This window comes from Physeter macrocephalus, chromosome 11 (genome assembly GCF_002837175.3).
Source record: "Physeter macrocephalus isolate SW-GA chromosome 11, ASM283717v5, whole genome shotgun sequence".
NCBI lineage: Eukaryota > Metazoa > Chordata > Mammalia > Artiodactyla > Physeteridae > Physeter > Physeter macrocephalus.
The window spans coordinates 127,823,549-127,838,141 of NC_041224.1; the positions used below are offsets into that span (position 1 = coordinate 127,823,549).

The window sequence follows — 14,593 nt, forward strand, 5'->3', positions numbered from 1 at the left end:
TTGCTAATGTGTAGAGAAAAGGTTCTTTAAATTCTGGTAGGCAGGATTTCAATGAAATTATTCTGAAAATCCACACTTACACAAAGCTAAATTATGGTATTAAGTTCATAGAAGTCTGTACTTGAAGATGCAAAATGGATGGTCCTCCTTGCTCTTGAGATTATTACAGTATGGTGAGGAAGGCTGATATTATAATCATTTACAATATACTGTTAAATATAATAACAGATAAATAAAGTACTTTAAGAGCAATACTATAATATATAGATTACAGCACTAAATATACAAAACAAAACTTTAGGTAAATCATTAAAATACACAAACACAATTATATCATCTTAAATTATCATTGGTTGGCACCTTTGCATAACCTCAGTTGTTTAATGTTAGATGTGGGTTTTTTTATATTTCAGTGGTTTTCCCATGGAAAGTATAATGATAATGATAATAATACAAACAATAACAGCATCAAATACCACCACTCAAAATAATGTATGTGACAAGAAGACACTCACTGTCTTAATAGTTTCATAAAACAACGATCTAATGAATCACACTGGAAAAATGATACATCCAAAACAGAATACAGAATATCTTCCCCTAAACTGAGCTTCTCAAGGAGAAGCATCTCGTTTTATTCATCTCTAAGTTCGTAACAGCTAACATAGATCAAGGTTCATGGAAGATGCTTTAAAAATGTTTGTTGAATGATTTTCCTATGGACACAGCTGGCATGTAAATTACCAAACTTTAGTCTTTTATATTTGTATTCTCAAATACTTTACCAATAATATTCACAATTTGACTCAAATTCCTGAAAAACAGTACTATAAGTGAAAGGAAGGAGTGGGGTTAGGGAGATGATAAGACCTAAGACTAAAGAAGACTCATAAATAATTCAAAGTTAGGTATACTTTTAGGGATCTTTTAAATTTCGGAGTAAAAAAGTATATAGCAGGTGCTGTAGCCCCAGGACTCCAGAATACTGAAGAGGTCTAGCAATGACAACAGCATTATGCCTAATTCACGAGAAATAGGATGACTTTTGATAAAATGAAGGATTGAGAAGGAACTGGAGCAACAGTTAAGGAATGAATTTTTGCTAGCTGTATGCAAGCAGTCATCCACATATTTATTCCTTTCTCTGTACTACAAAGGATGAGCATAGTTTCAACGGGGGTGGGGGACAGGGAAATAGGGTATGGTGGGGTGGGGAGTGACATACAGGTACATTTATATCCAGTATGGTGCTATGTTTTTGGCAGAAGCAGTCCTGAACTCTTGAAGTTCTGTAAAACTCTTCATTGTAAGATCAAGGTAGAATTGGCATAAATTTATACAACAGAGTCTAGGAATTTTACTCATTATATTATCTAGAAAGGACTGTAAATGCTTTTTTTCAGCTTGGGGTTGGGTGGATGTGAGGCAGATTATAGTTTTGGTAGAGTTGACACAGAACAGTTCTGCCAGCTACCTTCATAGCAACGGTCATTCAAAAAGACATGCCATTACCTCCATGAAAGCAAACTGGTTTTGTCTATTAACAGGAATAATATTTAGTACAAAAATATAGGTATCTAACATAGGTCTGAGGTAAGCTGGCAGCCTAAATACCTTGTGTCTAGAAAACTGAAAGAACAATCATTTTTCATTGTTATGTTGATCAGTGTTCTTGGTATTCTGATTAATTAAAAGGTATAATTTAATGAAGTAAGCTGAATGCTGACTACAGGCAGTCTACATTGCAGTTTCTCTTAAGCAGTGAAAAAAACCCAGGAATTTTAGGGCAGTATAAGTCAAGAACTCAATACTAAATTCATTGTAAACAATTAAACAGTGTGGAGCTCAGGTAAAAATTTACCACTATACCAACAGAGAAGAAAAGAGCAAACATACCCAAATGATCACAATCAAGGTCATAAGTGGCAGTGGCTCTTTGGAGGACATCTGTTTCTTTTTCCCTTGCATCATTTTTCATTGATTTTCGAATGTCAGGAACAACTCTTTTAGTTTTCTGTTTTTGTCTGGCCTTTCCTTCTTTCTTTTCACAAGACCTAAAAACAAGTATAGTATTTTTCCTCTAATATTGGTTCTCAAAAAACAAAAATAAAAAACTAAACCCATAAATAAATAAATGAAACTCCCTCAGATAAAGCTTTTTCCCCCAGCAGATTACCTTTAATCTTACATTATTTAAGCTTTCATGGCTTCTACCCTTTTCCTCCCACAAACAACTTAAGTATAACATCTTAATGACCTCTTAAGTTCTTCTTATCTATGCTCTTGTATTTCCCACTTAAGCTGATATTGTTAGAAAATTACAGGTCAAATTCTGCCAGTTGTCTGTTCTTGTAAAGTTTATTGAAACACTGCCACATTCATTCTTTTCAGTACTATCTATGTTGCTTTTCCACTACAAAGGCCCAGTCGAGTAGCTGTGAGAGAGGCAGCATACCCATGAAAATACTATCTGCCCACCCCCCCCCTTTTTTTTTTTTTTTTTTTGTGGTATGCAGGCCTTCCTCTGTTGTGGCCTCTCCCGTTGCGGGGCACGGGCTCCGGACACGCAGGCCCAGCGGCCATGGCTCACGGGCCCCGCCGCTCCACGGCACGTGGGATCCTCCCAGACCAGGGCGCGAACCCGGTTCCCCTGCATCGGCAGGCGGACGCGCAACCACTGCGCCACCAGGGAAGCCCCTATCTGCCCCTTTACAGAAAGAAATTGCCAGCCCCTGTTATACCTTATTACATTGTGACATGATTAGTCAACTTACACAACCTATCCCTTATGAGTTTTTAAGGGCAAGAATTAATCAAATTCAGACTTCCCTCGTGGTCCAATGGTTAAGAATACACCTGCCAAGGCAAGGGGCACAGGTTCGATCCCTGGTCTGGGAAGTTCCCACATGCCGCGGAGCAACTAAGTCCGTGCACCACAACTACTGAGCCTGCAAGCTGCAACTACTGAGCCTGCGGGCCACAACTACTGAAGCCCGTGCACCCTAGGGCCCGCATGCCACAACTACTGAGCCTGCGTGCTGCAACTACTGAAGCCCACATGCCTAGAGCCCGTGCTCCGCAACTGGAGAAGCCACCACGATGAGAAGCCCACGCACCTCAACGAAGAGTAGCCCCCGCTCCCTGCAACTAGAGAAAGCCCGTGCGTGGCGACGAAGACCCAGCACAGCCAAAAATAAAAAGAAAGAGTACAAAGCAAAAAAAAAAAAAAAAAAAAACCAAGCTTTAAAAAAAAAAAAATTAATCAAATTCTTCTTTGTTTTCCCAAGGCTGATACAGTGTCTGCTAAGCAAATGACACTTAGTAACTACTGAGGGAATGAATGAATTAAAAAAGGACCAGACTTCCCTGGAGGTCCAGTGGTTATGACTCCACGCTCCAATGCAGGGTACATGGGTTCGATCCCTGGTCAGGGAACTAAGATCCCACATGCCATGTGGCGCGGCCAAATAAAATAAAATTATTAAAAAAAAAAAAAGATCAAGAACTTCAGACTCATGTTTAACAGCTACATGCCTCTTAAAGGGTAAGTGATTGTGGATGACTCCTTGAAATACATCAAAGGTTTTATTTTCCTTTTAGATTTATTCCATATGACAGAAGTTCTAGTAAAGTGTTACTGCCTTCTGAAAGTCTTTGATAAAAGACAGCTTCAACACTGGCATTTCCAAAAATACAAATTAAAACCACTTTACATTGGTTACATGAGTATATACATTTGTAAAAGCTCATCAAATTTTATTCCCAAAAGATACAGTTTATCAAATGTAAATTATACATCAATAAAGTTGTTTTTTAAAAAGTTAAAAGGTACTTTACCTTAACTGTTCTAAAAAATTATCAATGTACTCTTTCCATTTTTCTGGAAATCCAAACATAAATTTCCTTATGAGATAATTTGGGTAACCTATTTAATGATAAACAAACAAAAATTACCTGAAAGTCTAGATTTTAAAGTGATGTCATTAATTCATTAAATAATTTAAAAATATATACTTATTGCTTACTATGTGCCAGGTACTGACATAGATACTGAGGATTCAGCAGTTAACGAAACAAACAAAAATCCCTGCCTTCATGAAAACTGGCTTCTAAACAGAAGGCAAACCAATAAGTAAAACATCTCGTTTGTTAGATGGTCATCGATGCTATGGAGAAAATTATGCAGTTAAGGGGAATAGGGATACCAGTGTGTTCATTCTAGAGGAGGAGAAAGGGGGCAGGCAGCTTTTCAATAAAGGACAGAGACATTCTCACAGAAATAGCATCATTTGAGTAAAGCCCTGAAGGACATGAAGGAGTGAGCAACGTGGCAATATAGGGTTAAAGCAGTGGAAGCAGAGGGAACAAAGTGAAAGGGTATGAAGCAAGAGTGTGCCTGGCTTGTTTGCAGAATGACAAAGACATCAGTGTAGTTGAAGTGGAGTGAGGAGAGGCTACTCAGATAGGTAACAGAGGTAGTTGGGGGAGATTATAAAGCCTTGGGGTCGTTTTATAAACCGAGTGTTTTACTTTGGGTGAGATGGGAAGCTATAGAAAAATTCTGAGTGGAGGAGTCACAGAATTTGACTTACTTTAACAGGACTGAATTAGCTGCTATTTTGAGAACAATCTGTGGAAGTACATAGGGAGAAACAATGACACCAGTTAGGAGGTTACAGCAATGATTCAGACAAAAGATGAGGAAAGTCCAGACCACAGTGGTGCAGCAGAGGCCTGGGTTCTGGATATATCATGGAGATAATGCCAGTAGGATGTACTGACGTACTAGATGTGAGTGTGAGAGAAACTGAGGATTTAAGGGTGTCTCCTAGGAGTTGGCTAGCCACTGGAACCATGGAAAGAGGGGAAGACTGTAGCCTATACAGATTTAAGGGAGAAGACCAGGTTTTAGACATATTAACTCTGAGACACCTGTAGACATCCTAGTGGAGATGTCAAATAAGCAGACAGAAAATGAGTTGAGTGGCTCAGGGACTATTCTTTGTTACAGATAAAATTTGGCATTTGTCAAAATATGAATGAGATTTAAGCCTAAAAGAAATCAGCACAGCACTGAGTATAGAAAGAGCCGTAGTCTATCCCATCATTTAGAGGCAAAGAAGAAAGAGAAAAATAAGCAAAGAAACTAAGAAGGAACAGGGAATGAGGCAGCATGAAAATATTGTATTCCAGAAGCCAAGTAAAGAAAGTGTTTCAAGAAGGTAGGTGTGATTAACTGTGTCAAGTGTACACTGGATTTAGCAATGTGGGGGCCACCAGTGACTTTGATAAGCGCTGTTTCGGTGAAGAATTGAGGAATAATGCGTGATTAAAGAGAATTCAAGAAAAAAATGAGAAAGAATTCAAGAGGAATTAGATCTAAGTATAACAAATCATCTGAGCTGTTTTGCTGTAAATGAGAGCAACAGCGGCTGAAAGAAGTGTGGTTAAGAGGGCCCCCCTCCCAGTTTTATTGAGAAATAATTGACATACTTTACAGTATAAACTTAAGGTGTACAGTATGATGGTTTGATTTACACATATTGTCAAATGATTACCACAATAGGTTTAGTTAACATCTAGCATCTCATATAGGTACAATAAAAAGAAAAAAGCAATTTTAAAATTTATAAATGTTATGAGATGAAGATTTAGCATCTGCACCTCTCCTTCCTCACCCTCTCCCCACATTTTTTACAATAATTTTAATTATACCAAAGATTGTTTGCATCATTATAACAATGTGAATATTGTCCACTGCAGAACCTATTAGAATACTGTGATTACATGTCCTTTCCCCATGCTGTACATTTCAGCACTGTGACTCATTTTGTACTGGAAGTTTGTATCTTTTAACCTCTCTTACCTATTTCACTCATTCCCTGACCTCCCTCCCTTCTGGCAAGCATCTGTTCTCTTTATCTATGAGTCTGTTTCTGTTTGTTCATTTGTTTTATTTTTTAGATTACACATACAAGTGAAATCATGTTATTTGTCTTTCTCTGATTTATTTCACTTAAAATTTAATACCTTCTAGGTCCAGCCATGTTGTCACAATAGCAAGATTTCATTCTTTTTTATGGCTGAACAATATTCTTTTGTGTGTGTGTATATATATATATATATATATATATATATATATACACACACACCCCACATCTTTTTTTTTAAATGAATTTATTAATTTTATTTATTTATTTTTGGCTGCATTGGATCTTCATTGCTGCACACGGGCTTTCTCTAGTTGCAGCGAGCGGGGGCTACTCTTTGTTGTGGCAGGTGGGCTTTTCATTGCAGTGGCTTCTCTTGTTGCAGAACACGGGCTCTAGGCACGTGGGCTTCAGTAGTTGTGGCACATGGGCTCAGTAGTTGTGGCTCGCAGGCTCTAAAGCGTAGGCTCAGTAGTTGTAGTACATGGGCTTAGCTGCTCTGCAGCATGTGGGATCTTCCCGGACCAGGGCTTGAACCTGTGTCCCCTGCACTGGCAGGCGGATTCTTAGCCACTGTGCCACCAGGGAAGTCCCACCACATCTTCTTTATCCACTCATCCATCTATGGACACTTAAGTTGTTTCTGTATCTTGGCTATTGTAAATAATGCTGCAATGAACATAGGGGTGCATTTGTTTTTTCAACTAGCGCTTTTTTCTTTGGAAAAATACCCAGAACTGGATTGCTGGATCATATGGTAGTTATACTTTTAATTTTTTGAGGAACTCCCATACTGTTTTTCCTAGTGGCTGTAAGGAATTTACTTTCCCAACAACACTGCATCAGGGTTCCCTTTTCTCCACATCCTCACCAACGCATGTTATTTCTTGTCTTTTGGATAATAGCCATTCTCACAGGCATGAGGTGATATCGCATTACGGTTTTGATTAGCATTTCCCTGATGATTAGTGATGTTAAGCATCTTTTCATATCTGTTGGCCGTCTGTATGTCTTTTTTGGGAAAATATTTATTCTCTGCCCACTTTTTAATAGGGTTGTTTCATTTTGTGATATTGGGCTGTATGAGTTCTTTGTATATTTTGGGTATTAATCCCTTATCAGTAATATAGTTTGCAAATATCTCCTCCTATTCAGTAGGTTGCCTTATTTTGTTGACAGTTTCTTTTGCTGTACAGAAGTTTTTTAGTTTGACGTAGTCCCATTTGTTTATTTTTTGCTTTTGTTGCCCTTGCCTGAGGAGACAGATCCAGAAAAATACTAAGGCATATGTCAACGAGTTTACTGCCTGTGTTTTCTTCTAGGAGTTTTATGGTTTCAGGTCCTACATTTAAGTCTTTAATCCATTTTCGGTTTATTTTTGTACATGGTATGAGAAAGTAGTCTAGTTTGATTCATTTGCATGTAGCTATCCAGTTTTCCCAGCATCATTTATTGAAGAGGCTGTCATTTCCTCATTATATTCTTACCTCCTTTGTCATAAATTAATTGACCAAATAAGCATGGGTTCATTTCTGGGGCCTCTAATCTGTTTAGTTGATCTATGTGGCTGTTTTGGTGCCAGTATCATACTGTCTTGATTACTGTAGCTTAGTAGTATAGTTTGAAGTCAGGGAGTGTGGTGCCTCTAGCTTTGCTCTTTATGTATTTAGGTGTTACTACGTTGGGTGCATATATATTTACAATTGTTATATCTTTTTTTTGGATTGCTCCCTTTACCATTATGTAATGTCCTTTTTTGTGTTGTTACAATCTTTGTTTTGAATTCAGTTTTGTCTGATATAAGTATCGCTAACTTGGCTTTCTTTTCATTTCCATTTGCATGGAATACCTTTTTCCATCCCCTTACTTTCTATCTGCATGTGTCTTTAGATCTGAAGTGAGTCTCTTGTAGGCAGCATATATATGGGTCTTGTGTTTCTATCCATTCAGCCACTCTACGTCTTTTGATTGGGACCATTTAGTCCAATTAAAGTGACACTTTAAGTGTCTTTAATGCACTTAAAGTGACATTTAAAGTAGTTACTGCCATTTTGTTAATTGTTTTCTGGTTGTGTTAGCAGTTTTTCTGGTTGTGTTTATAGTTTTTTGTTCCTTTCTTCTTTTGATGGCTATCTTTACTGTTATATTTGGATTCCTTTCTCTTTTTTTGTGTATCTATTACAGATTTATGGTTTGTGGTTACCATGAGGTTTATATATAGCGTGTATATATATATATATATTACATAGTATATATATATATTTTTAAGTTGATGTTCTCTTAAATACAAATGCATTCTAACAACCCTGATTTCTTACTCAAAAGAGGGTTTTTTGTTTTTATTTTTTTTTCTGATAGGAGAAGGGAGAATTACTGGAGTAATATCCTTGAATAAAAGAGGATAGGAGCTGAAGCATAAATATGTGGACACAGACAGTAACATGGAAAGTCTGTCCACAATAAAAGCAGGTACAGACACAAGCAGGTGAGCAAATGTGACAGAGAAGTTTTCTTTTGATTGTTCCTATTGCTCAAGTCCTCTTCCTGCTCCCCTACCCCCCAAGATGAGATAGGGAGGTAGGAGATGTGTAAAAATATGAAATAGTTATCAAGGACAATGGGAGAGTGAATGGATTAGGGAGCTGTGGTAGGATACCAAGGGGCACTAAGTGATCACAACTTGCTGCTGGTAATCATAAATTTAAGGTGGACTACTCAGATGTGTTCTTCTTCAGTCACTTTAGCTGTGTACAAGGCATAGGCAGAAAATTAGATTGTATCAGGACTGGGGTTGTGCTGGGCAGGTTCAACAAAGAGAGAAATTGGGGAGCTAAATTATATTCTTATAATTTATTCTTACAATTCCTCATAAACAAGGAACATTTCACTTGAATGTTTTTTAAATCACTGGACTTAAACTGTCAATAAGAGTGATTAAACCAGGAAAGGATCAACATATAACAATTTTACATAATGTTGGCAATTTTATTTTTAATTTTTAGTTTTGATATATAATTTTAAAACACCTAGTAAAAAGCAAAACAGTGTATATCACTGTTAGATATATGGTTAATTGTTTCACTTAGTAAACTAATTCATCAATTAGTAATGACAGTTTTTACCTGCTTCTTTCATGGAAATCTGGTCTATCATTCCTTTTAATATATAAATGTTGCCTGATAAAGTCCTAAGTTTGTTGTGCTTAATCCGTTCTATAATTGCATTACTGTGCCAATATATGTTAGTGATGTCTCTAGGAGAAAAAATAGCTTAGTTAAAACCAAAACATTCACATTTTACCAAGAGTCACAATGTACATATATAAGCATGTAAATTTATAACAGAAAGTAATAAATTTGCCCTCCAGCTACAATACTATTAATCTAATTACAAAACATTTGAGGCCCAAACATTGCAACAGAACTCAACCTCTTGGCTAATGTGATCCTCGGAGTACCAAGAAACTGTATTGTGGCCAAACCATACCCCTAGTATAAAATATATCATTAGCAAGAAAGCAGAGCCTTCTCCATCTGGTGCTAACAACTGATGTTCAGCTTCCAAAGGATGATTTCCCTGTACCTCTCCTCAGGGGCTATACTGTGTTAGCTTTCACACAGTTATATGGTTTGGATTATTCTAATCTTGTGTTTTTTCCTCTCACTATATAGCCAAATGTCTTTACCTTCCTCTTTGGAAAGTACCAAAAAGAGGTTCAAATTGGGAAAAAACAAACTGCAGTATCAAATCACTGACCCACAAATCTACTCTTCATACTTCCTTATGTGAAACTAAGAATAAATATAAAATAGAAAAAACAAAGTATGAAGATGTATTAGATAAATGTTGAACATTCTTTGATTCATTAGATAACTGATAAGAAACATTCTAGGGCTTCCCTCGTGGCGCAGTGGTTGGGAGTCCGCCTGCTGATGCAGGGGACACGGGTTCGTGCCCCGGGGCGGGAAGATCCCACATGCCGTGGAGCGGCTAGGCCCATGAGCCATGGCCGCTGAGCCTGCACGTCCAGAGCCTGTGCTCCGCAACGGGAGAGGCCACAACACTGGGAGGCCCGCGTGCCCAAAAAAAAAAAGAAACATTCTAAATATAAATGTAATAAATAAGAAAGTTAACTTCTTTAGTTTGGTCAAATGGAATTAAATTCATACATTATACTTTAACACAATATTCTCGTCTTCTGTTCTTTCTATCTTTATTTATTTTATTTAGCAAATATTTGAATAGTACTCTAAAAGTACTGTTCTCAAAGTCTTATAAATATTAACTCATTTAATCCTCAAAATAACCCAAAAGGTAGGTCGTACTATTATTGTCATCATGCAGATGAAGAAAATGAGACTGAAAGAGGATAAGTAATTTGCCCAACTCATACAGCCAGTAAAGAGCAGTAATGGGATTCCAACAAAGGCAATCAATGCTGCCTCTGGATATTAAGGAAATGGGTGCAAGGCAGGCAGAAATAAAGTGAGCAAGACAGATTTTATACACTTAACTTATAAAATTGCAGGTAAGTATCCTGAACAGTGATACACTGTACTGTTTTATTACAACCTTTTATTACAATTTTTTTTAACTACTAAGAAAATTGGTTTTGAAGAATAGGAAATTGTGTTAATAGAGTAGCAGAACTAGGCAAAGCCCACTTACCAGATGATGCTTTCGCTTTAGGGAGAACCAGAAAGTGCCAATGATTACTTAATATGTAGCTGTATGGCAAAGTGTTATATATTTTGATTTCTTTTCTGGATCAGTAATTTATATCTGGTTGTCCCAATTTAGATGTGAGAATCTGGACTGAAATGCATGTAGTAAATATTAACTAATCATATATAATTAAGCAGATAATACCAGTTCACTTATTAGAACCTCTGAAAAAAATAAAGCACTGTGTATACAAATTTGAGCTGTCACTATTTTAAAAATAATTTGAGTTAACAGACAAAAGCAAGAAAGCTGGTTACAATCACAATGGTCATACTCATTTTACTTCATTGCCATCAGTTTGTAACCTCATTAGAAAGTCTTTGTTTTGTACCAAGATGCAATTTGTCATGCATCTCCTTTTAAGCTCTTACACACAAGTATCTTATCACAAATTTTATTAAAAGAATACTGAAAAGTTACACTTACATCAATTTTCCTTCTACACATATAGCAGTGTTATCATTGATGACTTTAATCATCCATTCCTGTAGCTGGACTACCTAATTAAGCATAAAATGAAGTATGTTATTTTTTGTATTACTTGTAGCATTTGCATTACAAAATCCATTTACATTAAAAGAAAAAACTTATGTGAGTAATCCAAATGAGTCCTTAGTGTTCATCTATGTAAGAATCACATTCTATTTTAAATAGCAATAAGGTAAAAACTCTTCTACATAATTGAACAAAAGATGAATGGAGGACTTCCCTGGTGGCACAGTGGTTAAGAATCTGTCTGCCAGGGTGGGGACGTGGGTTCAAGCCCTGGTCCGGGAAGATCCCACATGCCACGGAGCAAATAAGCCACAACTACTGAGCCTGTGCTCTAGAGCCCGTGAGCCACAACTACTGAGCCTGCGTGCCACAACTACTGAAGGCCGCAAGCCTAGAGCCTGTGCTCCACAACAAGACGCCAGCCACCACAATAAGAAGCCTGCGCACTGCAGCAAAGAGTAGCCCCTGCTCTCCGCAAGTAGAGAAAGCCCGTGCACAGCAACGAAGACCCAACGCAGCCAAAAACAAAATATAAATAAATAAATTAAAAAAAAAAGATGAATGGAGAGAGACTGAACTGAGGTTGTACTGCAGTTTGCTTTACAATCCAGAATCAATTATACTTTAAATATTCTTATGTCAAATACCCTTAACCACCAGGAAAAAAAAAACCACCTACAATCCTAAGGTATCCATTAAAATACCAAAACTCACAAAAGACCCAATAACTTGGAGAAAAAAACAGCTATGTAATATACATTTCACCATCACTCTTACCCTTATATAATTAGAGCTTGTTTTTTTTTGCAAAGTTGATTTGGAGTTGCATTAAATTTCCTATAAAGGTGACTGCTAGTAATCTATATTTAGTATTCTATTCCAAAGCAAACATCTGAACAGCTCAGAGAATTCTTTATTTTAGAACAAGTAAAATCCTACATTACTGTAAAGGAAGATTTCTGTGAACAACTGTGTTATGAAATTATTGCTTTTATTGTGTAACAGTCTAATAATGAACTATTTCTGATGAGAAATACATGCATAAAAGTCATACTTTGAGTCGCCATTTATTTTATATATAAAATTATAAACTTACATATAAAGACAAATTATTCTGTGGTAGTTTTTTTTGTTTGTTTGTTTGTTTGTTTTTGAGGTACGTGGGCCTCTCACTGCTGTGGCCTCTCCCGTTGCAGAGCACAGGCTCCGGACGCACAGGCTCAGCGGCCATGGCTCACGGGCCCAGCCGCTCCGCAGCATGTGGGATCCTCCCGGACCGGGGCACGAACCCGTGTCCCCTGCATCGGCAGGTGTACTCTCAACCACTGTGCCACCAGGGAAGCCCTCTGTGGTAGTTTTATGCTGAGTCAGGAAACTAAAATGGAAGGGTATTCATTTAAAAAATTACAGGTAGGACTTGGGAAAGAGGCAATAAAATTTCTTTTTTTTTTTCCTACTTCTGCATTTGGAACTATAAGATATATCAAAGAATCTATCAGATGGAGATGGTATTAACAATAAAAGCTAACAGTAGGCAGTGTTCCAAGCATCTAAGATACATTGACTCATGTTATTCTCATAACACTAGGAGGCAGGTACTATTATCTTCATTTCATAGATAAAGAAACTCTGTAAAGTATAGTTCAATATCTTGCCCATATCACACAGAGCTAGTTAGTATCACAGATGGGTTACAAATCTAGGAATTTTGGCTCCACGATCCTGTATCATACTGCTTACATAAAATACCAAGGGACTTCCCTGGTGGTACAGTGAGTAAGACTCTGTGCTCCCAACGCAGGGGGCCTGGGTTCTACCCCAGGTTGGGGAACTAGATCCCGCATGCATGCTGCAACTAAGAATCTGCATGCCGCAACTAAGAAGTCCTCACGCAGCAACTAAAGATCCCACATGCTGCAACTAAGACTCCGTGCAGCCAAAATAAAATAAAAAACAAAAAAACAAAACAAACTATGTTGTTAAAAAAAAAAAAAGAAAAAATCAGAACTTCCCTGGTGTTGCAGCGGTTAAGAATCTGCCTGCCAATGCAGGGAACATGGGTTTGATCCCCTGTCCAGGAAGATCCCACATGCCGTGGAGCAACTAAGCCCAGGCACCACGACTACTGAGCCTGCGCTCTAGAGCCCGGGAGCCACAACTACTGTAGCCCGCATGCCTAGAGCCTGTGCTCCGTAACAAGAGAAGCCACCGCAATGAGAAGCCCGTGCACGGCAATGAAGAATAATCCCTGCTCGCTGCAACTAGAGAACACCCAGGCACAGCAACGAAGACGCAATGCAGCCAAAAATAAATTAATTATTTAAGAAAAAAAATCAAATATTCATTCATCAAACATTTGTTGAGCTCTACTATGCTCCAGGCACTGGTTTAGGCATGGGATTCATCCAGAAACAGAATAAAAAGGCCACCCTCTTTAGAGCCAACATGTGTGTTGTATGTGTGGTGGTGGTGAGGGTTGGTGAGGGGGCTGGAAGCAAGCAGAGTGGTGGTGGTGATATTCAAATAAATGGACAAATAAATAATAAAATGTCAGGCAGTGATAATATTAAAAATAAGTATAAATGGAGGATTTTTTTTTTTAGACAGGATAGTCAGGGGAGGTCTTGGAACAGAGAACTGAATGAAGTAAGGGATGAGCCATATGGATATCTGGGAGTAATTCTTCCAGGCAGAGGGAACAAGTACAAAGGCCCTAAGTAGGTAGCAAGGAGGGCACAGTAGCTTGAAAAGAGTAAGCAAGAGAGATGAGATGAGGCTGGATTATCTCCAGGATTGAATTATGTAGAGTCCTATAAGCTATGGTAAAGGTTTAGTGTTTTTTCTCTCTTTTTTTTGGCCGCCACGCGGCATGCGGGATCTTAGTTCCCCAACCAGGGATCGAACCCGTGTGCCCCCCCCATCCCCCACTCACAGCCAATGAAAGTGCTATGGAGTCTTAACCACTGGACCACCAGGGAGTCCCAGTGATTTCTCTTGAGGTGAGAAGTTACTAGAGGATTTTGAGCAGAGGAGTGACATGATTTAATATTCTATTAAGGGGCTGCTGGGTAGAAGTTGGCCTATATATAAAGATTCTGGCCTCTATTTAGAAAACAGACTGAAGGGGAGACAGGCAATAGTGGAAAGAGGGAGGCTATGAGGCTACTGTAGTAATCCAAGAGATTACTGTGCCTTGGACTAGGAGGTAGTGGTTGAGCAATAAGGAGTGGTCATATTCAGGACAGTAGAGACAACAGGATTTCTTCATGGTTTAGATGTGCAGTATGAGAGAGAGAGACAGAGACAGAGAGACAGAGAAAGAGAGAGATAGAAAAAAAAAAAGCCCAAAATGAACCTAAAATTTTTATCTAAGTATTTGGTGAAATGGTATTACTATGTACCAATATGGGACACAATGTTAAATTTGAGATGCCTATTAGGTA

The 14,593-nt window shown here is 38.0% G+C and overlaps 1 protein-coding gene across 4 annotated transcripts in view; it reads right to left on the reverse strand.

Moving 5' to 3' along the window:
- MIS18BP1 (MIS18 binding protein 1) overlaps positions 1-14,593 on the reverse strand; it is a 59,843-nt gene that overhangs the window by 31,286 nt on the left and 13,964 nt on the right. For all 4 annotated transcript variants that reach the window (XM_007112805.4, XM_055088404.1, XM_055088405.1 and 1 more), the window contains 4 exons: positions 11,082-11,155; positions 9,053-9,183; positions 3,838-3,925; positions 1,897-2,054 (listed from right to left, as the gene is read on the reverse strand). In XM_007112805.4, the coding sequence (XP_007112867.2) occupies positions 1,897-2,054; positions 3,838-3,925; positions 9,053-9,183; positions 11,082-11,155 (451 nt within the window). The remainder of the gene's footprint in view (positions 1-1,896; positions 2,055-3,837; positions 3,926-9,052; positions 9,184-11,081; positions 11,156-14,593) is intronic.